The sequence below is a fragment of the Athene noctua genome, chromosome 16, assembly GCF_965140245.1.
Source record: "Athene noctua chromosome 16, bAthNoc1.hap1.1, whole genome shotgun sequence".
Classification (NCBI taxonomy): Eukaryota; Metazoa; Chordata; class Aves; order Strigiformes; family Strigidae; genus Athene; species Athene noctua.
In genome coordinates, this window is record NC_134052.1 from 12,356,379 (window position 1) to 12,381,422 (window position 25,044).

The 25,044-nt window shown below is 37.3% G+C and overlaps 2 protein-coding genes across 5 annotated transcripts in view; one reads left to right on the forward strand and one right to left on the reverse strand.

Annotated features, from left to right (window-relative positions):
• Nucleotides 1–14,881, forward strand: part of PHACTR3 (phosphatase and actin regulator 3) — a 115,190-nt gene extending 100,309 nt beyond the window's left edge. For all 4 annotated transcript variants that reach the window (XM_074919969.1, XM_074919970.1, XM_074919971.1 and 1 more), the window contains exons 9-13: nt 5,299–5,354; nt 9,495–9,556; nt 10,397–10,537; nt 12,219–12,295; nt 14,280–14,881. In XM_074919969.1, coding sequence (XP_074776070.1) covers nt 5,299–5,354; nt 9,495–9,556; nt 10,397–10,537; nt 12,219–12,295; nt 14,280–14,295 — 352 coding nt within the window. In that variant the 3' untranslated portion in view covers nt 14,296–14,881. The remainder of the gene's footprint in view (nt 1–5,298; nt 5,355–9,494; nt 9,557–10,396; nt 10,538–12,218; nt 12,296–14,279) is intronic.
• Nucleotides 14,882–19,304: 4,423 nt separating this feature from the next.
• Nucleotides 19,305–25,044, reverse strand: part of SYCP2 (synaptonemal complex protein 2) — a 28,731-nt gene continuing 22,991 nt past the window's right edge. Inside the window, exons 35-44 of the mRNA XM_074920143.1 lie at nt 24,790–24,954; nt 23,915–24,005; nt 23,162–23,323; nt 22,717–22,844; nt 21,986–22,080; nt 21,800–21,899; nt 20,994–21,052; nt 20,593–20,671; nt 20,106–20,162; nt 19,305–19,769 (exon numbers count right to left, since the gene is read on the reverse strand). Of these exons, the coding sequence (XP_074776244.1) occupies nt 19,695–19,769; nt 20,106–20,162; nt 20,593–20,671; nt 20,994–21,052; nt 21,800–21,899; nt 21,986–22,080; nt 22,717–22,844; nt 23,162–23,323; nt 23,915–24,005; nt 24,790–24,954 (1,011 nt within the window). The 3' untranslated portion in view covers nt 19,305–19,694. The remainder of the gene's footprint in view (nt 19,770–20,105; nt 20,163–20,592; nt 20,672–20,993; nt 21,053–21,799; nt 21,900–21,985; nt 22,081–22,716; nt 22,845–23,161; nt 23,324–23,914; nt 24,006–24,789; nt 24,955–25,044) is intronic.

Here is a 25,044-nt window from a genome sequence, read left to right on the forward strand (position 1 = left end):
TATTGATCAGCAGTCACAGGCACATGTGAGAGGTGTTGGGCTCATGAGCGCATGACCTTGCTCCAGAGGAGACAAGCAATTAGTGCTTTTCCCCTGGAAGCCAACTCCAGTGTCTGCACTCCTGCACGTGTCAAACATGTTAGTTAGCAGGACCTCAAGCCGGACTCCTGTAGTGGAGGGCTGCAGCCCACTCCACCAGACCAGCCAACAGAGACTTCCTCACACATGGGGCTGGTGGGGGCAGTACTCGTTATCGCCCTGGGCTGCCTATTTTGCTACAATCATACACCATGTCAAGGGAAACAACCAAACACTCATAGATTCATTGCTCCTCTCAGAGCCAGCAGGGAGCACTATGAATGTTACAGGATTACCATGTGTACACTGCATGGAGAAAACAACCATCCTGAGGCCATGTGCAGGCTCTCAGCACCCAAAGTACTTCGAGACCAAGAGTACACATGGCCCTGCCGGCAGGGTGTTCTCAGGGCAAACCACAGGTGACTGAGCTAACCTGCAATGACCTGCTCCTCTCACCCTCAGGACTAACACTGCAGAGGACACAAGAACAGGCAAACTCTTTGGCTTCTGAGAGATGGCAATATGTAAGTTTATCCAGTTACCTTTCTGACACCAAATTACTGGAGAAAACAGTCTAAAGGTAATCTGAAAATACCCCCAGAACACTACCCAAACTTCAAATAGCTGAAGAACAGTTGGTGCTTGAAGCTTTATGCTCACTTTGCACAGAACAACAATAACACAAAAGCTTTGTTATTTTTCTGAACTTAAGTAACTGTGTAGTGTTGTGTGTCATCATCTGTCCCCATCATCCCGTGTGTGTCCCCCCTCCCCCCCCCCCCCAACTTATGGTGATTGCTTCAGCATTATGAGAAAATATTCAGATTTTGGTCTCTATTCAGAATTGCCGCATCATTGACACATATACAGCAAGCTCTGTCTGAACTGTATCCAAACATCATTTACAAGGAAACAACATTGGTGTGTCCAGTTCTGCTCAGTTTCCCTGAGGCAGCTGCACTTGCCTTGACTGAGGTGCTGCCAGCTCAGCTCTCCTTACTTCTGCTCTTGGCATCCCTTGGTGTAAGCTAATGGGGAAGGAAATTCCTGGAGTGGATCATCTTAACATGAGACCACAGCAGTATCAGTGACAGCCCATGCATTTACACCATGGGAGATCTGGACAGAGATAAGACTTGCCCATGAGTTACCTGAGAGTTTTCAAGAAAGTTTCAAGGCCCTTCCAAAAATGGCTGGCCCTGCAGAGGTGCTCAGAGGCCACTCTTGCCTCGGCAGACAGTACAAAAATACCCAAACCTAGATTTTAATATCACCCAAGAACACAACAGCATAATTGGATGCTTTTCCCAAAAGCAAGAAATAGATACCTAAATTTAAATCAGCTGAAAAGAAACCATTACTGTGACACAACAGAAGTGGTGCTCTACGTTAGTGCTCTCCGTGGAGCTTACAGTCACCTCACTGAGGTGAGTCCCATGTGAGGCTGAGTCCGCAGGTGAAAAAACAACAGAAACAGAAACCATAAGACTCACCCAGCCACGTCCACATCTGCACTGCTGGAGCCTCATGCCCACCTCAGACCTTCAGATGCTCCTACGGGCAGAGCTGCAGAGCAGCCATGGCACCCGGGCTGGGTGCCTGCCGGCCCCGGGCTGGGGCCCTGCAACTGCCCACACTCAGGTGCAGGAACTTTACTGAAGCCAGGAGAAACGAGCGAGGGCTCTGCTTCAAAATGTCCTGCAGCTCTAGAATACGAAATTCTCTCTGTGCAAAGCTTGTGGACATCATCCACAGCCCGCTGAGGGTTCAGTTTTCAGTCTTTGGAAAGGCTCCTTCATGGCAGGTGCCTGCTTCATCCTCTGGGATCACACACGAGCTCCCCTGCTGTCATTCAGTCTGCTGATAGCTGGAGTTTGCCTCCTTTAAAAGGAGATTTGAGCATCCCTCCTCTAGAGCCTTGGTCTCTCAGTCCCTGTGTCCTGGCCTGTGCTCCCCAACAACAGCGTGAGGCGAGCTGGCCGCCATTTCCCCAGGCCGGACTTCCCTGAGGCGTGGCGGCGTTTCTGAGGCCATGGCGCTGCCTCTCCGCAGGGCCGGACAGCCACCTTCTGAGGAAACACACCGAGCTCGACACGCAGGGGGTGTTTTCTGGTTCTGTCAGAGGAGGGATTTCACATTTTAACAGCTTCAGAGAAAAACATGAAATAAATATCCAAAGTTGAGCACTTGTTGCCCAGAGAACAGGTCACCCAAGCAGAGGCACAAACTCATCCGAAACAGTTTCTTATTTAAAAGCTCCCTTCAAGAGGGACATGCATTTTTGACAAGGGTAACCTGCGTCTTCCCCTGCACTACCCTGAGCTGCTGATCTGAGAGGAACCTTCAGAAGTCTATTTGTCCTTGCTCCAAGCCTGGCTGCAGGCGAGTTTTGAGGGAAGTTGGCGGTATCAAGGGGGACTGCGAGTCCCTTTCTGAGGAAATAGCGTGGCTGGGGCTGCTCAATCCCCTGTAGGGGGATGAAGCACCCTCCTCCATCCTCCCAAAGCAGCTGAGCAACTCAAGCAGGACAGGCTCTGCCCACAAGTCCAACACCCACAGCAGCAACTAGTTTCTTGCTATGGCAGATGATCAGGCAAGGCAGCACACTCTGCAAGCAGGCACACTGCTCACCGGACATAGAAAAGACCCTTCAGCAGAAAGGGCCTCTCATATCCTGATTTATGCCAGCACAGCTCAGCAGAGACACGTGCCCCCCTGGCCCTCGCTCGCCTGGCTGGGCCGGGCTCACAGCTGCTTCCCCTCGTTACCATCAGCAGCCCTTGGTGGAGGCATCTGGAGTCCTTCACCTTCACCGACTTGTGCCATTTCCTCTGCCCAGAGCCCAGCCACCGTGTAGCACAGCTCTCACAGCGGAGAAAGCAAATGAAAGGGATTTCTGGGCAGAGAGAGGCTTCTCCTGAACAGAATAACAAACTAAATGTTGCTACATAATGGTAGCAACAATGTCAGTTGCGTTGCCACTTCTCATTGTTTGATCATGACTCTTGCTGTATTTGGTGTTATTACTCTATCCCCAGCTTCCCAAAATCCTGTTAGAATCTAGTTTGAGGAAAAGTCCATATCTAGTTTCGTGACTATGACAAAAAGCTTGGAATTATGGTCCGTATGTCTGAAAAACTCAGGGAAAAAAATGCAATGCCTTCTCGTGCATACACCTGTGTATAACTGCACCTTTTCCTTCTGTTGTGGGTAAAGCTGAGGGTGTACGCAGAAGTATGTTTCTCTATGCACCTCTCATGTATTTATCAAAGCCAAAAGTGAAACAGGATTTTAAATAATTAAACATCATACGTAACTATATATATATACACGCTATACAGGCATTCATATACATATGCATTCTCACACTGCTGTAATCATTTCTGTTAGGCTTTTAATCCCCCAGTTTAAAAGGGGCCTCTGAAATCTAATGTACAGATTCTGGTAGAATCTATAAATCTCGCATGGAAGGGCTGTAATTAAGAATGGCTTGAGATAGAGGCATGTGAGCAGCAGGTCTGTTGGACCTTTAATTTGCAGATAAGCTCTCTAAGTCATTCTTCCCTGATTTATATTATAAAATGCACACTAATCTCTTTCAAACAAAACCTAGCTAGAGTTATATCATTTCTAAGACATACAGGGAAATGACTGAGGAGGAAGGAGCCCAAGGGTAACAGGAATTTAAATTACATATTTAAAGCCTTTAGCAGGGCATTTCACCACCATTCCTGTTTGGATTATTACAACTTCCACTGCTGGAGTATCCAACTCATTAGTCCAAAAAGAAATCCAGAGACTAGGAGAAAAACCTTAGGTGATACAAAATGTTAGGTAGGAGGAACGAGAGTTAGACTGTAGGTGTTTCTAAGCACAAGAGTTCATCATCTAAGTTTTCTGTTGGTGTGAATCTGGTATAGTAGTTGTGATACCTTCCCTTTGCCAAAGATGAGAGCTTTCCCAGTGACATCAGGGAAATTAATTAAAAAAGGATAAGGAGTTGCAGGCATATTTTGGGTTGTTGGTCTGATAACATATGAATACAGAGCTGATTTTGAACCTATATTTGGTAAGGCTTAAAAAACAAGGAGCAATTAGAATCAGGTACTTTTACCAGTTCTTTTACAGGCTGTTAACAGTTACTTCATTACTCCATCTCTTGTATATTTGACAAAATGTAGATCTTGTTATAGCATCCCTTTATAATCATTCCTTTATTTCCTATAGACAGTAGAGGGATAACTACTGCAGCAGTGGTTTGCAGTGTGGTCCCTGGTCTGAGCATTTCTTTGTCTCTGTAACTTCATCTCTGGCTTGGCAACATCTGCTGGAGAGGAGACGATGAGAATCCTTAACATTGCCAGAACGCAGGCCAGAAAGCATCATAAACTCTTTCCGATCTGCTTGCTGGATTATTACTTGAAAGCTAGCAAATGCAGCATGTGTGTGTGTCTGCCTAGGGGAGGGGCTCAATTACCTGAGATTCTCTGCAGATATTAGCAGTGTCTCGTGGGGAAGTCTCATTTAGTATGCAGAAAAAAAATCGCTATGGCACTGATCATATGATTTGAAGACTCAATCCTGAAGCAGCACTACTGAAAAGGGGAGGTGAAACTGCATAAGACACTCCGTTCAGACAGCATGAGGCTGTGAGCAGCACACGAATTTTATTCAGCAGGCAGGAGGAGAGCTGCTGGATTGGTCTGTTAGATGTGTAGTCGGGAAACCACAGGAAAGCTTTATTTCTGGCAAGTCTGCATTTTGTCAGGATGCACCACTAGTGTTACTAGAAAAAAGGAAGCCCACTGCTATGTGAGATTAAAAGGTAGAGGCAGCGATAGCTACAGAAGATCACTGTGAAACTCATTTGATAACCACCTTAAATACCCTCACAAGAGTGAATTTAACCATTGGAGAGCACTGGTTCCAACTGACTGTCTGGAAAGTATGGTGAAAAGGATGCACGTTCTGAGGGAGCATTTCACTGACAGCAGAGCAAACTAGAGGAGAACTTCTACCTGCATTGCTGACATTTGGGAAAAATAATAGAAGAAAACATTCTGGTGCCAGGATTCTTGTATTTTTTTTTCTTCCTCTGTCCTGGAGAGGGATTCTGTAGTCCCCTCCCTAAGGAAAACACCAACCAGAACTCAGAATACTGCAGACTTTCCAAAGAACAGGCATGGTACAAAATGTGATTTTGGTGTTTTTCCGCAGGCGACTCAGCCAAAGACCTGCTGTTGAGGAGCTAGAAAGAAGAAATATACTTAAACGTGAGTATTTTTTTCCTAAAGTATTTTATATGTGTTTGTTGAAACCAGCGATTGCATTTCTAGAACATGTTATTTTTAAATAGACAAATTCATTCACTGGGATTATTTTCTGTACCTAAAAGTTTTAAATTTTCACATGTCCTGGGTTTCAAATACTGCAGGAGTCACAATTTACAACTTGATAAAGGCAAGCAATTTAGTCCAGGAAAGAATGACTTGTTCAAATATACGCTTTCAAATAATAATTCAAATAATTTTCATTCTGATTACACTGTTATGAATGTCTAAGAGAGGAATACAATTTTACTGTCACACAGTGCAATGAGAATTGGACTGACATTTTTCAAGATGTGGACTGTCATGGCAAACTGTACACTGAATTGCCACCAAGGCTAAAGTGGAATGGAGGAAGCATCCTTACAGAGGTGTGATTCTCCTAGCAAGTACTTTTGATCATATGATTAAAGATCTTCCCAAAGACAAGTCAAAGAAAGATCATTCTGACATATTAAGAGTTATCAGAGGGACAGTTCGAGGCCTTCTATAGATGCTGCCACAGGGGAATGTTCTCAACATCTCTCAAAATAAACACAAGACAGAAACTTGCAACTCTTTTCCTAAAGATTCTGACCTGAGGCTCAAAGAAGTGATGAACATAATCCCTTTCCTTGCAAGTGCAGGGAATCCTCAAAGTTAGGGGAAGGTGAGAGAGAGCTTTGAAACTGGCTCCATTATGAGTCACAAACAAGAGAAAGGGAGAGGCCATCTGCTTGGAGGAAAGTACATTGCTTCTGTTATTTTCATGGTCTAGTGTTGAAAAACAAAAAACAATTATGTGAACAATAGTTTGTTGCTCATTAAACAGGCATAAAACATAAAGCCACATAAGTTTGTAATACAAGCCATGCTGCCTATGCTATTTAATTCATATTTAATTATTGTGATTGTAATTCATTATTAAAAAGTTATCTACATTTTGTTACCTAAAATTTAATGTCTCAGAACTTTCTTTGTAGTTCGTAGAAAAAACCTTATGCTCTTGCCATTGAAGTTGCTGGGGATTTCATTTCAGTTTTAACACAAAGGAATTCCATATCAGTATTTTCAGTACTCTTCCAATGCATACATTGCACACGGTAAAATTACATGTACCTAACACGTGCATAGCTAAATGAGAAACAGGACACATTCTTTGCAAATGTGAATGGATGAACTTGGCCTAACTTCGCCTGTCATGTACCACAAGAGACAAGAAAAAGCATTAACCCAAGATTCTGAAATATGTGGGGCCAGATTTTCTAGAGTGAGTACCTAAGATCTCTGAAAATCTGTTTCTCTGGGTTTTTTCCTGGCTAAGGAAGAGCTGATCTCTACTGAAGAAATCTGTTCCTTTATGTTTACTTTTTGGTCTGTGCTGTTTACATCCTTAATCTGGGTTAAACTGACCAGCTTTAATAATAAAAAAGTTTGAATACATTCATATAATGAGCTTAGAGAGAGATAAAGCAGAAAGAAGATAAAGCAGAATTAAAGATATTTCCTGAATGCCAGCTACATACTGGTCTAGATTTCTATCTTATTTAAAGAGCTCCCAGCATGGAGCAAATTTATTCAGTTTAGTTGCTCAGGCTTTATACAGGTTTGGCTGAGATCAGAACCACTTCTATTTTATTTGCCTCTTCCATAATATAAAAGGCTAAGTATCTTGTAAAGAGCTAAGGTCATCGCTTAGCTGCGTCAGTTGTAATCTTAAAAGGCCGGGCAGATCTAACAACTCTAGTCTCAGTATTGAGTGAATTTAGAAATTAGTAAAGTTTCTTTTTATTAATAGGGGTATCAACATTCTTGTTAGGTGTTAGGAATAAACGCCCTTCAGTGAAATCACTGCAATCTCCTCCGGGTTGTAAGGGTTTGTACAATTGCACTGTAAGTTTCCTAACAACTTTGATGTTCATAATACATACTCCTAACAGAAGCAATGCTACCTCCAAACCTGTGTTAAGAACTAATAATTCACATTTGTACTCCTCTGTCAAAATCAGTGCCTAAGTGCAACTACTATGTTATTTTAAAATAAAGCTCAGTAAGATTTTAAAAAGTGACTTATCTCCCTCAGGGAGATGTTTCTGAGATAAAAGTAATACTTAAAAAGCAAACTTAAAGCTGACGGTTCCTTACAATTTTGTTCATCTTCTAACTCCTTTATCTATAGAAACACTGCTGGCTTACCACAAAGCACGAAAAGCTTAGGAACTAAAATCACGTTCCAGGTGTTCACACATCTTCTTCCTGTATTCAACAGAAAGCTGGCAGTCACATTCAAAAAGGCAGCATCTCTTAAATCACACTGTGCAATCCCTGGTTCATTCTTAACACCAGGAATTGTTTCAGTGTCACGCACAGCTAAGAGTTCCCTGAATAACTCATAGAGAGGCAAAATGAATTACAGTACTGCACATGCCACTTCATAATTGGGAGTGTCTCTCTACTGAGGTTTATAAAACCAGCCCTCACTAATGAATGGATCTAAGTGTAGGCAGAGTGATGTTGATGGGAAAAACCTCTCTGGGTTGTCTCTGTAATAACGCCTGAGTTTATAATGCCCTTGCTAGCATTTCCTATCAATCTGTTGGTCGTTTTTTTTTCCTAAAAGAACCATTTCTTATATTTCTTGAAGCTGGGAATAAGCACTGAACCTCAGAGAATGTCTCAAAGAAATGGGTCACTATACATGTTCAATATATTTGGAAAAGCATTTTTTGATCAGAAATGTGTATTTTTATTTTTCCTTTAGGTATTCTCTCAGTGCATATCACAGGCATATGTTAAAAAAGCACTATGCCACAGGAAATTCTCTTTGAATAAAAATACATAGATAGGAATATCGACTCTAAAAGGTGTGAATTAAAACTGAACGAAGCATTAGTAACTTCTTGCAGGTATCTCTACATCTTAGAAAATGCTCCACTTTTTAAAGCCTGTTCTCTTTTTAAACATTCCAGACTTAAATAGCTGTTCATCCCTGACAGAGCACTAATTTTAGCTGTCCTATTCTTTTAAATGTGTGCCTTGACACTGAATTGTAATACAGCACATTATAGCATTTTAATTTGCATTTCTACTATAGCTAGTTGTGGCTATGCACTGCTATGTTATTTTAAATAGATACTTACGATTGCATTTCAGTGTAAACTAATGAGCGTAAAAATAAGAGAGAATACGTCATTACTAAAAATATCATTTTGGAAACTCATCTGCAGTGCGAGTGTTTTTTCAAGGCACATTAATAATCACGTGTGCTTAAACACTGGAAATACCTAATACCAGTCGTATAATAAACTTCACAGTAGCATCTAGAGAATCCCAGAATGGTTAAACATTTTTCACTAGGTCTTCAGCTTTGTCAGGTCATAGGCTCACACCTTAATTTAGTAACAGATAGTACTAGAAATAGAAACGCCATTAACTTGTTTCCCAAGGCAAAGGATATATTTCACACAGTGTTACAGCACTCTATTTTTAGACCCAGTGTGTAGGAGTTATCACGGCTTGAATGTTAATAGGCGCAACACACAAAAGCGAGCTGGCTTAGGTTAGAATGGAACGCTACAAAAGAAAACCCCACGAGGATAAAGAGGTTCTAATGTCAGTGACACATCCTGAATATCAGAGCAAAAAAGCATGCAAGTCAAAGATAACTGCCGTGGCAGTGTGACCATCTGAAGATGTGGCCTGAGAATATGGTTATAGAGGAAAGAACAGACCTTTCCCTGGAGCTGCTGCAATGAGTCTTTTCAGCATCTAACAGCAATGAATGGCTTCAGCAATATAAAAAAAATGATTAACTATGGAGTATTTTGATTTTCTTTCTGAAGTTTATACAACTGGAGAGTTACTGTGGCTGCTGTTGTTTTATTAAATCTCCTCAGAGTTTAGAGCACAGGAAAAGCTGACGCTGGCACCAGTAAGTTGTCCTTAGAGAGGTAACTATGTTCCAACAGAGAACCAGGGAGATGTACTGAACTTACAAAACAACCAGCTACTTTTTTTTTTTTTCACTCTTAATTTTTATTGCCTGGAACTTTGGAAAATACTAATCCTCACGAGGAAAGTAATCTTTTTTTAAAATATTTTCCACAGAAAGAAATGATCAAACAGAACAGGAAGAAAGAAGGGAAATCAAACAGAGACTGACAAGAAAGGTAAAATCTTGAAGTACCTTCTTTTAGCTTTTAGAAATTTAGCAAAGCTAATATAACATCAACCAGTCATAGAGGTCATTATTACACAAAAACTCCCTTAACATACATCCTCCTCAGCAGTGTCTCAGGCATATTTAGTAATATGAATTATAAAAATATCTACTTTCTCAGCTACACGAGTCTTATTAGAATATTTATATATAAGCTTTAAATCAGAAAACGGATATTTGCTGGCACACTGCTTATTTTCAACTACACTGCTAGGACTACTTCATTCTTTGTAGCCATCAGTAGTAGAGCTGAGTCCCTGCTGAGCACCAGGTGTGCTCCCACAATAAATTTCTCTTTGCATTTAAGGTATTCTCAGAATCAGAAGTAGATCTTGTTATTGTTCTGTTCCTAGAAACCCTGACTGAAATTATAAGCCAAATATGGCGATAACTTGTTAAAGACAAACTGAAATTCTTACAATGGGTCCAGGCCTGAAAACCTTATGCAGCCAATCTGCCACTGACTGTAGTAGAAAACCCTACAGCATATGATATTATACATAAGTCATAAATTCATTATGATTTATTTATGTAATATAAATTCATTTTATCAATATCCAGGTTAAAATATTTTCCTCTTTTGTCCATTATAAAGCCACTGTGCTGTAGCCCACAACTCCATTTAAACCATTACTACTCTTCTAACAATCTTCTGAAGGGTTGTGTATTTCCCTGGAATTTCCAAGGGTTGGGGGTTTTTTCATATACATAAATGCACACTCAGCTAAGATGGGAAGCAAAAAACATTTGTTATTAACGCTCCTTTTATTTTACCAAATATTTAATACAGCTTAACCAGAGACCTACAGTTGATGAACTAAGAGACAGAAAAATCCTGATTCGATTCAGTGATTATGTGGAAGTGGCAAAAGCACAGGACTACGACAGGCGAGCAGATAAACCATGGACAAGACTATCAGCAGCAGATAAGGTAATGATGTAATAAAGCGACATATTACTGCTTTCTACTTGCTTTGTCCACAAGGATACATCAAATTCTGCAAAGACATTTAACCTCCAGGACATTTATTCTCTGAAAATGTTACCATTATTTTTTATGCTGAAACCCCACTGACCAATGCATACTATCATAAAAAGTGCTATTATAAAAATGCCTATTGAGGACTATAAAGGCTTCTACCCAGCCTTTATATATTAACATTTATCCTTAGACTGGGAAGTTTTGTCCCAAACATGTAAATATCTTCCACTGTCTTTCTAAACACGCAAATATTTCCTTTCCTGTTTCCTATGAATGCTCAAGGAGTCGCTTGATTGCACGTTTTCACAAGCATAAACGAATACTCATTTCTGTTCCATCACATACCAGCCACATAGCTGATTTACATCCTAATTTAACTTTCACATTTAGGTGCCTTGAATAGGAAGAAAAACAGTTCAGCTTGATTCCAGATAGAACAGTTGCTGAGTAAGTTTTGAAGTTTCAGGGCTGCCGCAAGCAGAATGAGTAGGGATGCTGAGGTAATTACTGGGTAAAATGGCAAATATCGGCACTGTTACTGCTTTGTTCTGAGGTGTGGAGGTCAAACACTTCATTCTTCTCCATTCCAGTGTCTCCCCAGTAAAAAGTCTAACAAATGTTTTTATAGGACTTATATAAAAAAGGAACAACATATTTCTACTACAGTAGCTGTTCTCTTGAGCTCACTAAAAAGGTGAATAAGCTATTATATATTAATCAATGGAATAATGATTTTGTATTTTCCTTGTATGTAATGGTTATGTATCAAAATTAGGCTTTTCCTAGTTTCACGGTTTTTATATTGTTAACTAGGCAGGTTTATAAGCTAAAAAGAAAGTGACACAGTTCAATGCATATACTGGTGACATATGTCAGGAATTCAGGGTCAGGAGTTTGACCATTGCATTTATGACTGAAAAACTTCTTTTTCGGAGTAGACAAATACATTATTTTGCCTTGTTTTTCTTTTAATAAGCCAAATCTGATATAAAACATGCACAAGGGTATAAGTCTCATCATTTTACGTAGCTAAACAATGAAGTACCAAATATAAAAGAGTATCTGAAAACACCACTCTCAGTTGCCATTTAAACAAAAGAATACTCTCACTTTTATAGTCTTGAGTTTCATTGTATTAAGCACCAAAAGAGAACATTTTTCTTCACTTATGACTGTACAGTCCTATGGATCCTGGTGACAACAGAGTCTGGACTGGTATTTGCAAACCGTGATAAGGCAAACATTCTGATTTTTATTTTAAAAATGACACACATTGACATTCCATGAAAGTCAGTTGACCATCTAATCAATTTCTCAGCAAATTCTCTTAATCTTTAATAAATTTTAACTGGAATCTTATTAAAATAGACAATAAGCACTGTAGTTTTATTCTGTCAGAATTGCTCCTAGACAGGCATGACCCTGGCAGCAATCACTAATGAATAAGCATAATCATATCACCAATCCATTTAATCTACATATTCAGCATCTCCACTGGCATAGGGTGCTTTGTTATACCCAATACCTATTATTTCTACTTCAGAAAACTCCTGTTCTGCTCTGCAAGTCTGGTATTTGACAATGCTTATAAATACAAAATTGTTAACCACCTTCTGTTTTCAATTCCTAGGCAGCAATTCGGAAAGAGCTAAATGAATACAAAAGTAATGAAATGGAGGTACATGCATCAAGCAAACATTTGACAAGGTCAGTGTTCCAGCTATTTATTTCCATTGCCTGCTAAAAACAGTCTGCTTGAGTCCTGAATCCGTAGATTTTGCTCTTACATGCTGGATGTGGGAAAATATGCAAAGGAAGGTTTATTTTAAAAGAAAATTGAAGTATTTCTCTTTCTAGCCAGAACCTGGCTTTCTCGATTTTTTTTTTTTCTTTGATTAGCATGTGCTGAGAAGCCCCCAGACCTTCTCCAGAACAGCACTCAGCTTGCATTCTTTGCACTGAAGATTCAAAAGCTATGACAAAAAATTAAATGTAGCGTATATAATTTTTTTAAGGAGATGAACAACTTAATATGCTATATAAAGGTTTTTTAATTAAATATACTTGTGTGTGCAACCTTATTATCACAAACACTGCAACTTCCCTCGTAAGAAATATAAAATTTAAAATAAATACTGTAAGAAATATAAAATTTATAAAATATACTGTAACAAGACATACTTAATGCCCCTAAGTAACCAACTGAATTTATTGTAACGGGTTGAGCCTGTAGGTTTCAGTATCCCTTGAATGTCAGCCCTGTTGCTAGTGGAAGGAGTACAACCCCCCCAGGACATGTAGTGACAGACCAGCAGAGAGGGCAGGACACAACTGGTTTGGACTCTTGGCACTCCGAGTGGTGGGGCCAGTGTGAACCTACTCAGTCTCGTGCTTGCTTCATCTGCCAGCACTGATGACAGGCACTATGTTTAAACATGCATGAAAACATTCATTTCCCTTTTCTAAGTGGGAAAAAATGTGAGAGGCTGATTCCACAGCCATCATTGCTTCCAAAAAGACCTTGTTAGTTAGAGAAAAATTGAAACAGCAAGCAGTTATTTCCTACAATTTCTATTAGGTCTCTTGAGCAAGCCCAATTGCTTTTAAAACACAGTTTTAGGAGTTGCTGTGAGCAGAGTGTACTCTTGCCATCTCGGTAAGCATTCTCAGGTGTGCTGGCTGCTAAGGGAAGTTGCTTAGCACTGTGCTAAGGAACGCAGTGTGCAGTCCCATGTTCTGGAAGGTTCACTTCACCAGTCCCATGCTTATTTCTGAACTTGGAATCAATTCTAGCTTCACTGAGCTTTGGCTCTTCAATGAAAATATGGTCTAGGCAAACGCACTTGAGTTGTAAGTGCAGTGTACACTGATCTAAAGGCTGTATTAATATAATTCTAGAACATTCATGCAATTGTTAGGGTCATTTTAACATTAAAGTACTCAGACTCTATGTTTATGGCAAGACATCACTGCATTGACAGAATGAAATATAGGGGGAAAAACCTGGGATGGCTGCAATTTAAGTCTGAAAGGGAGAGATACCTTCTCTAACTGAAGCTACCTGGGGAGCTTAAGTAGATGATAATATTTTGAAATTTGTTCAGGATATTAAGAGAAAACAGGATTACAATTTACAATTGGTGCTAAGTCATTACAAATGATTGGGACTTTAATTACGTATCTCAGCCAAAAGAACAAGCCTATAGAACAAAAGTATATTTATTCCAGACAGACTCTTAAGACTATTGTACATTAAACCAACAGTATGTCCTCATATTTTCCAGAGCATTAGCTCAACATTGCTTAACTCTTACAAAATAACAAGATCACTACACAATAAAGAATATTTCTACCAATAATGAACTGTGGCTTAATTCTTAAGAGGAAAAAAACAAAAAAAACAACAAATCAACCCTAAACCTGTATTTGCACTTGCACTCCCCAGTAACTGTAAACTGGTTAGCCTGGGCCATGAGGCCTGTAACTGCCCTACACTCATGGCATACATGTGGAAATGTGGTGGTGAAAATTAAGACTTCAGGTTGCTAATGTTATTCAATCTGTTACCGTAACTTTAAACAGAACGAATACTGTTTTTTAAAAAACTTTTTTATTAATCTAACAGAATTTTTTAAAAATGCTATTTTTTTTACTTCAAAGTGGTTTGAAAAATGTTTCTTATTTCTCTTAGATTTCACAGGCCATAGAAATTTTCTTCTGAGAAGAATCTGTCTTTACTTTTTGATACTGCTGCTGAACACACATCAGGGAATATATAAGTCTTTCCCTAAAGTTCAGCCCTGGATACCTTGATGTTTATGTGAAAGAAGGACTCTGCAGATGAAGTCTCTGCAGCACTTACGTACAGAAAGAAACACCAGAGACGTACTTCGCTCTGAAGTCAGAAGAGTGATGGCCTGTGGAGTGGGATGATCTGCTGAAAAAGACTGAAGTAAAGCTACTTGAAAGAACCTACTACTCTCCTTTAACACTTTGTTAAACTGTTTTGCAGTCTATCTTGGAAAAGGAGATGTTGTGCATGTACAGGCTTTACCATTCCAAGGCCTCTGACATAAATGGACACGACACACGGTCATTCAGTATTACTTTGACAAGACATTTTGAACTTACCACAATTAGTTTGTAAAACACTTAAGTTCATGTTCTAAAAACTAATTTAATGTATTATAATTTCATTCTTTTTTATATAATGTCTAACAGAATCACAGCTGCAAGCATTTTTGATTCCTGTTACTTTTGTTCTTTAATTAAATGACTACTTATTGCAGGAAATGAGCATGTTTCCTAAAGCTCTTTTTTTCCCAGGGACAGTTGGGAAGGGAAGAGATTACAATTATTATGCACCAGATCGTATTGCTTCTTTATCAAACACACGAGTCTTCAGAAGGATGATCTTACCTAAGCTTTGCCATCTTGTGGAATATCAACGTTTGGGACCAGATCCTAACCAGCATAACATGATTGTCACTCTACAGTAGTTGAGGTTCTGGCCCTCTAAAGAATGACAATTAAGTTCACTGTTGTTCTCATTCAAAATTGCTAAATTGGACAACCACAGGTAGAAATGTAACAATGTACTTTGATGGTTAGCAAACAAATGAATTTAATGCTTTCTTGACAATAAGAAGAAAAAGAGTCACTAAATGCTAATAACAAAGAAACTAGAACTGGTTGAGAAAATATAAAGCTAGATATTCTAATATTGCTTGACATCTAGAAGCATCTGAAAATTCTACTCAAAATATTACTAAAGGGAAAAATTTAGAAAAAAAAATACACTGATAGCTGGAAAGTATGACTGACAAGACAGCAACAAAATGGCACATACGCTCACAAGACAAAAATTTCTGTGCAAGAGTCTTAAATGCTATCCTTTTAGGAAGTCATTCAATGTTAGAAACTTGAAACTCTCAACCTCATAGCTTTGTTGAGATGATCTCCATGAAGTATGAAAATACTAAGGAAAATATGGTATGTAAAATTGTTTGTATAGACTGCTACTAAATTGCTGCAAGGTGGTGAGCAGAATCAATGCAAACAGTGGATAGACTAACTTTCAATTCTCTTCTGCTGCTCAGTGTGGGGGCGAAATAACAAAAGAGAGTTATTCTTTGGATAAACGAACATTTAAGAACGGAAGGTAAGAACATACAGCGCAACACTTAAAATATATGTGAGTAAAGGCAATGCTAGAAGAAACTGAGGAAACATGGGAGATGTGGTGCCCAGAACCAACAAAGCTTGCTAGCTTTGTTGTAGCTAGCTGTAATTTTGTACAACTTTTTAATGTTTGACTTCTGTGACTATCAGTTAAAGACCTGAGTTACCCGATTACTTGATCCAAAGATTTTTTTTTCTACTTAGTGCAATTTTATAATTTGCTGGCTTTTCACAGAAATATGTAACAATATAAATATAATTAACAGTATGATAAAGGCTAGTTATCAATCCTCTTAATTTTATTATTACTACTACTAATTCTAAACAACAATATAATGATAGTCCAGGTGTATAGAAAAAGGGTAAACAGAAAGGAAAGTTTCTTCAGCAGAAAAACCATTTCAGAATAGTAGATAACCCACTGTTGACTACAAACTTGGCTAATAATCCGTTAAAGTAACACTCCTAGTTAGCAGCGATGCATACTTTCACTGGTAATAAAAACATTGTATAAAACACATTAAAATGAAGTTGAAAAATGTAATAAACAGGAAAATATTTTAAGGGTAACTTAGAGCAGCTTTTTTAATTTCCAGCAATGCCTGTGAGCTGCATTAGTAATGCGATTTAACCATCTTGTACTTATGCAGCAATACGCTTTGCTTCTTCCTCCGGTTCTCAGCTGCCCTTCCATCACAAACATCCCAGCCTTTTGTCTGCTTCGGTCTGGTAAGAGACGGAAAGTTGTGACTGTTTCAGAGCCACACGTGATCACTGTCAGCTACTTACTGCCAGCTTTCTGGTAGGCAGGTCTGTGAGGTTGTTTGGAGGCTCCATACATTCACTGGGCCATGCACTGTGCTCGGTTCCTGCCAGAACCTGGGTGGGCATCCACAAAGGCAGGTTTAGGTGTTCTGGTGCTGCTTCTTCCCAAGGGAAAAAAGAAACAGGCCTGCAGTGCACAATTCCTATCACTGCATTTAGGTGTCTGCTTTGAACCACCCCTGGGGTTTCCCATGCGCAAAGTAAAAAATAAAACACTCAAGCAAATCTCCTTATGCTGAACTTTGCCTGTGTGAATACTTCCTCGTGATATGCTTCACATTCTTACATTTTTAAAATTTGATTGCACCTGCTTAAAGTTTATAGAAGTTAATGGGGTGGGGTACAGACTGATAGGTGGACAGTAAAATTTCCTAATTCTATTTTATCATGCGTCCTCACTAAAAGTAGCAATGGTATTATTTTCCCAATATGCACTCTCTGTAAGAAAACCGCCCTTGCAGTGCACTTAAACACCTTGTATGGTTAAGAGAAAAATACTGTTTCATACAGAGATAAAATTGTTAGACCAGTAAAAAAGATTTTAACATCTCATGAGGTCCATCTAGTGGAGATAACAGTGATCACAGGCTCAGAAAAACAGAGGCTCAGAAAAATCAGAAAAGGTCTAAGTATGCTTATGCAGATGGGATTCCAATATAATAATTTCAATGTAATAATTTTCAGAGACAACACAGCCTTGTGTTTTTAAAATTAATTCATAAAAAATATTTATAACTATTTCTGTTTACAATAAACAATATCCCATCAGTGAAGTCTAAGGCCACCGATTACTCTGCATTCTACTCTCAGTGCACGTTGGATAGAAATCTATCACATCCTTTCTGATCTAAAAAGTTGTTTCTTAAAGATGGTATTTTTAGTAAGGATAAAAGCAATCTTTTTCATAAAGTCATGGATTAACTGGTTAAAAAACTAGTTCCCTTCCCAAGGTCATTGGGTCCCACCCCTTGCTGTGAGTGAGGCAAACTTTGAACTGATTGATCAGTGAGTGCTGAGTTCAGGCTATGATCTATGAGTACAGACTTTTCTTTTTTCTTTAATTTAACATCAATATTAAGACAGACAAGTAATTTAGAAATCAATAGATTTTCCCACTCTGTTTGAGGACCTCTGTCAGAGTTTTCTACCTTGAATTTTAAGGTAAGATTATTTTTAAATCATGTCATTTTTCTCTCTGAAAATAAACTTTAGTAAGTGGTTACTTTAAGAAATAATGATAAATCAAAGATATGTGATGTACCTGTAGGACAGACAGATTGCATGGGCAAGCCAACAGAGTTAATAAAAGGAAACTGGTTAAGTGTCACCCAAGATGCAGGTAGTGGTAAGGTTCAGCAGGAAGCTTCTACTGGATAAAAATTTTGAAAAAATGATTGGTGGGTTGAAGGAAGTCAAATCAACATTAGACCTAAATAACAGTCGACAGCTTAGAATGATAAAATCCAGACTTAAAAAAAAATATTAGGCAATAGTAACAGCCATATAGTGTAATAGCAGCATTCAGAACTAGCAAGAATGAAAGTAAGAAATATGGACTCAGTGGTTTCAGTATGAAAATAAGAGATATAGACCATATGGTTTCAGTAACATGAGGAAAAAAAAAAAAAAAAAGAACACTACTGTAAGTAAAGGTCTCTAGGTTAATAATAAAAGCAGTATTAGGAATGCAGAAAGGAAACCGAGGAAAACCAGAAGAGTTCAGAGGGTATAGGGGATAATGGAAGAAATGACAGAGAAGTGCGTATGATGTTAAAGACAATGAAAGGACAAAATAACCGGTAGAATATAAATAAGGGCTATAAAGTAATTAAGTTGTGAAGAGCTGTTACCACAAAATTGGCTAATATATTCTTTTAAGACCTCTGTGGTCATAACATCAGCTACAGACAAGCAGCTCCAGCCTTGCTCCAGAAGCTGTGAAGCTGAGTGAGTGTGGTGCTGAGGCCATGGAGATGCTGGGAGCGTTAACCTGGAGTCAGTCCCACAGTAAAGAGGCAGCTCTGCAGGTGGTAACACAGACGGGCTCCAAGACATGCACATTCTATCAGTTACTCTCTACATCTGATCAGCTGTAAGTTTTTACTCCCCGTTTTTTAAGAGAACTTAAATGAAAAATATTAAAAGGTACTGTTCTGAGCCTGAAAAGTTCACAGGATATACATGCAGGATTGCAAGTTAAAAAAAGATTAAAAGGTTGCTAAGGAACTATAAAATGCAAGGTAGGTTTTTTTGTAAGCAAATTAAGAGAAGTATTAGCTTAGAAGTTGCACATCAAATATTCAGAAGAAATCTAGTTGATACATGGCAAAACAGAGAAATGTATGTTATGACAATGGTAATTTTCTTAGGAAACCTTCTAACATTTAAGTATATGGAATAGATTGTATTAGTATGTAGGATATGGATATATTTCTGAGCTACAGATAGCAGACCCTTTGCTATCTGTTGCCTTACACAAAATACTTGCGCAGTAGTTAAGTTTTATTTGACTGACATGCAAATATGTATTATTGACTTAAAGCAAAATAGTAATGCCATCATTCTGTAAGAAAAATCCAGACAATATATATTTTTCTTGAAATATTTAATACAACTATTTGCAACGTAGTTCAACCACAAGCGTTTAGAGTTTTGTGTTCTCTTAGAAGCTCCTCTTGAAGTCTAACACCACAGACGTATAGGGCTGAGATCAAAACAGGCATTTGATCCCTAATTTCTGACTGCATTCTGGATCAGAGAAAAGGGGTATTTTGTACACACAGACCCAAAGCATAGATTCAAAGTACAGTTTGAAGTGATTTTTCTGAAAGTCAGTTAAATAACCTATGAAAATTGTTAAAGACTCCTTCAAAAATAGCATGTGCTAAAAATAAAAAAATTTACATATTTTAGCATATTCAGTAAAATAATTCCAAATCTCACATATAAAAGGAGAAGTCTTATCCACAAAGATTTTATATTATTAAGGAAAATATGCTTTCATTACAATAGTTTCCTTGAGTGTAAAAAAAAAGTTGTCAAATTTTACATTATAAAAGTGTGTTTATATTCACGAATTTCAGGAAGGCATCTGAAAATATTACTTCAGACTTCTATCTTCTAGTTGAAACAATGTCTGCAATCCTCTACGAACATTGCTCAGTTCTTCTTCTTGCTGTGTAAAAAGCATTACATTTATCACATGCTTTAAATACAATACTTTAAAAAAAGGGAAGATTTTGTGGTGCATAGTATATCATATGTTTTGTTAAAAGCAGCATACTTTTCCATGTCAACGTTCAACATATTAGAACTCAGAACTAAAACAGTATATCCATATCTACCTGCTGCTTCTATCACCCAGATAAGGTTTAAAGTGTAACGTGTCAGTGATACTTGGATTCTGACTCACTTTTATTTTTGATAGGGGACTAGAAATTACGTTTTAGTAATTCAGTGTTCAAACACCTATAAACAATAAAAAAAATGAGGACAAGAGATCTTAATTTACCATTTCTTTAAGAAGTTTCTCTTGAAGTCCTTTTATGTCTTCTTTCATCAGATGCATCTATAAAAAGATATTGAATGCATCTTCTCTTCAAAACTGGTAACCCATTTTCATGAAGACAGTTAGATCCCTAAATGGCTTATAACAGAAAGATACAGATGCACATGCATCCACCTGCCTAAGGAAAGGGATGTTTGTTTTAAATTTGTTCTTTCTTGGATGACTAACATGGGTAAACAAAGGCACAGAATAAATCTTGCAGCAGTTTTCTAGATAACTGCACACACCTACTAATAGGTGAAATCTAGGCCTAAAACACTGGACATTGTTACATTAAATGACATTTTATGAACATGAAAAACTGCAAAAATACTTATGTGGCATTTATGCAATGCTGAGGATAAAGACTTTCTTCGGGAAAAATGTCAAAACTGCTATCTGTTGGTAAACTTGAAGAATAATAAAAACAAGAAACAAAAGTTCATCCTACCTCTGCAGTAAAAATATGTTCTTCATAGTCAACAGACTGGTAGATGTTCTTTTCAAATGAAGTTTTAAGAATCTCAATTCTAAAGAAATAAAAGGCTGTTCAAGCAGCTTTACTACATATGAACTTTCCACACATATTTGTAGTCTATTTGTACTTAAAAGCATGGATAAATATTACCATCGTTATTACTACTGGAATAGTCCCTATGGTATGTGGAGAAATTTAGATGGAGAATAATTGCATTTTTCCTGTAACGTAACATTTTAATTTATTTTTCTCATCACATCTGCTATCTCTATTTTATGGAAGAGAGAAATGGCATAGAGAATAGTAATTAGCCTAATTTATACCTCAACTGAAAGAACACAAATCTCATCCTGGGATTAATGAAGCCTACTAACCTCTGTTGCTCATTTTTCCTGTATGTACTAAAAGTATGTGTATGTTTTTTCCAAAAGGTCTGGAAAGGAAAATATTAATAGATGATAATCAGTAGGAACTACTACGTTCATCTAGTATGAACAAAGCAACCTACAACCCCAGACTCAGCACAAAATGGAGTTATACAGTGACCAGAGAAGCTTGATAAAAACAGTAAGCTTAGCTGGCAGGATGAGGCACTTCAGAAATTCTACTTTCATGGAATCAGTTTCAGCAAAAATCTGTTCTCCATAACAGTTTCAAAACTATGAAAAACAATACGCATAGCATTCCCATATAATAACTTCCCATATAATTTAAGCCATGCCTTCAGAGTAAAAGAAAAAAGCAAATATAGTCGTGTTTACATGAATATTTGTATATTAACTTTATATTAACTTTTACATTACAGCAAGTAGCAGACCCATCGTGTAAACTGGCTTGTCATAGAACACACAGCAAATCAGGTTCAAATGCCTACAGACTCTTCCTGAAATACAGGCCAGCTGAAAGGAAAGGCTCATGAAGTGGGGTAGATAGCCCATTAAAAGTAGTAGTAGTAGTTTATTCTAGGAGGAAAAAAAATATAGTGGTGATCTAAAAATCTAAGAGCATAGCATTAGCCAATCCTAGCACTTCAAATTCATTATCTGAAATTTGACCCAACTTTAAGCAAAATGATAAAGGCTTTTTAAAATCAGAACTAATGATCTAAAGATGCTCTGAATAATCTATGGATTCCATAAGAATTTGCTTTTCTCCATGATCAAGCAATTAAAATACAAACCAAGAATTCTTTTTCCATGTTTTTCAGGGACTGAGAATCTTTCTCAAAATTCTCAAGTTCCTCCAGAAGAGCAAAATGAAATTGGTCCAGCTGCCTGACCCTACCAAAACAAAATGAATTATTTTTAGAAAGTATTAATTTCAAGGCTTTTTAAGGGTGTTTTAAAATAAATGTTTCATTACAGACCTGCATTCATGAAGCTGGTAACTCATTGTTGTCAAATGCTCATGGGCAATTCTTAATGATTGCTTAGTAAAATGATCCATTTTCCGTGAGCGGCTCTATGAGGATGTTTCAACATTAAATTCAGATTATTTTCACTTTAGGAAAAAAACCTGTAGTGTGTTTAGTACTGTAATTGCTTAGTATCATAGATCATGCTGAGCAAACCCCCTTTTTCTTAGAATTATCTCCCAATCCTTTAAGGAAAAGGGTTATGTTCTTGATAAAATTCTACCTAACACTACCTTATTTGAAAAATAATTCCTCAAAATAGAGAGCATACACATGGAATGAATGATGTGTGCTTACAGCTGTCTTAAGATGAACAAATGCATTACTCAGGCTCATGTTTTCCTGTCTGCAAAAAATCTCATTCATGGGTTTGATAATTTGGAAAAAAAAATTAAAAAAAAAAATCAAAATGCAGCACGGTCATTACTTTAGATACATAAGCTTGAAACAACAGACAAAAGAAATCCCAAAACAGGTCTGGGAAAGACAATCATTGGAGAGTTAGATACATAAAGGAATTGAAAGGGGCACAAAAGGAAACTTAAATTCTGTAATTTCTTGACGTTCTATGCACATGGCTATTTTCATATCCTTTTAAGCAAATTCTGTGGTGTAAGACAAGCTGTCATTCACATGCACATGTACCTCCCCAGACAGCTAATATTGTATATGAAATGTCTTGCCTCAATTTTCTTAGTAAATTCTTTTTGGAGCTTTCGACATACACTGATAGTTGAACAACCAGGTCCCCAGATTTCCCCATCCAAAACAGACAGATCATTTACAGATACAGTAGATATGCTTTCAGACACTGCAGACAAGTAAAAAAAGATAATGTCACAATTCAGTATGAAAAAGTATCCTATCTGAAGTTACAACAGGGCCTAGAACAGCTTTTGTTAGATACAGATTAATTTCACCAATTAGATGGCTGACACCAGTTTCTATTTTCTTATCAATTTCCGACTTTTTAAAAGGATATAGTTTTTAAACATACAGCATTTCTTTTTATTTCTTTTTTAAACATGTAAAATGCTTTTCTATGGATATTATCTTTACTAGTTAAAACTCTGTTACATTATCTTAAACTTTTGCACAACTGTAGTCAACTTCCACCCCATAACTAACCTCTGTAAGTAACAGTATCATCTGTTTTAAATAATTTTCTAGGCTGTAACTTTGTTCTTCTGTTTCCTTTCTTTTCCTCCTCTTTGCTTGTTTCTGCTTCATCAGAATTGCTTTCTGTATCACTGTGATACCTTCGTTTGAGAAATGTCTGCACAGGCGGTCCTTTAATAAACATGATAGCAATGCTTACTTTTAGGATTATTTAGAACAATGACATGGGAGGATAAAGAATAATTTATTGACCCTTTGGATCCAAACTCTAGAAGTATGTGTCTTGGCTTTAAAGCTTGAGGACTATATAGAAATGAATAAGCCTTACACTTACAGAGGGCACGTTCAGTAGCTATGAGAACCTGATGTAAAAGATCAACAGGATTTCAATGGAACACAGAACTCTTTGACCCATGCAAGACTCACTCATTAAAGACATTCACCCTAAGCCCTCTTTTCTCGATAATACCATTATCCCCCACTTTTATTCCAGTGTTGGTGGGAATGCATCTAACTCATTAAGACGCAATTAACTCTTTAACAGTACCTACATACTGTTAAAGTCCAATTTTGGTTTTTTTGGGGGTAATTAAAACAGCAGAGAAAAATGAGAAAAAAGATTAAATAAAGAATAATATTGAATATATATAAAAGAAAACAAGATTAAAGAACTTGGGCAATATTTTTATGCCAAATAAACATTTTTCTTAACATTTACAGAGTCACATAGAAAGTCTTTTGATTTAAATTAAAAGTTTGTACCTGACTCATGTATGGGGCCATATGGTTCTTCACTCCAAGACTGTACTTTACCTCCACTGGAAACAGACGATGGAGATGTTGGTATACAATCCTATAAGAAAAGTCACTGATTTATTAATCTCCAAATTAAAGAACTTTTAGATGTCTTCATCTGAAATCCACATTTATGTTGCTTTTCATCAAACTAGGAACATGAACACAACTACAGTAAGAAAAAAACCCCAACACATAATGCATAAATTACTACTAGGTCTCACTAGATGACAGAATAAACTAATTCTTCACCACATTAATAATTAGTAGTAGCAGTAAGTCAAATTAGCAACAAGGTCTCACTGTTTCTTGCAATAGGACACAAATAAAATTATTTTTTAAAGGAGTCAATAGTGCTTTTTTCACCAGAAAAAGTACTAATGAGAAGTGGTTTCAAGGTATACAGTAGTTTTTATTTATTTGCCAATACTGCACTACTTTTTTATATTAAGTAGTACACTAATGATAAAACTATGAAAGCACATTTTCACCTCACGAATTTTTCCATACAAATGTCACAATTCTTTAATTTGTGAAAAAACATTTCTTTTTAATTGAAATCAATAATAAAATATTTATTCCCTGTTATTTTTTAAGATATAACTGATCTTGTTGAGATACAATTCTTTCTTTGTATCCATATGATAAACAATTCCCTAATTTATCTCAAATATTTAAAAACTAACTAGTAGGATTTTCCAAGAAGGTCACAAGTAAACATTATATATAGTGTTTAACATTAAAAAAGATGCATTACCCTTAAACCTCACCATCTGTAAAATAGATAAAACACAAGAAAAGCTGCAGCTCTCTTCTGAAGAACAAAGAATTTAGTATCATACCTCTTTACTTTTGTTGATAGGTTTAGTGATATCTTGTTTTCCTTTAATAGGAAGTGCGTCTGAAAAGCAAGGTCTGAAACTTGAATCTTCATTCTTATCACATGTTTCAGATACATTTCCCTTTGCATGTTTTCCACTGACAGCTTTATATGTCGTTAAGCTGAGCTTCACATTAACAAAAAAAAAAAATTATTGAAAGGAGAGGCACAAAAGCATGAAACAGTTGGCAGTTGAATAGAACATTTTCAGTTGAAA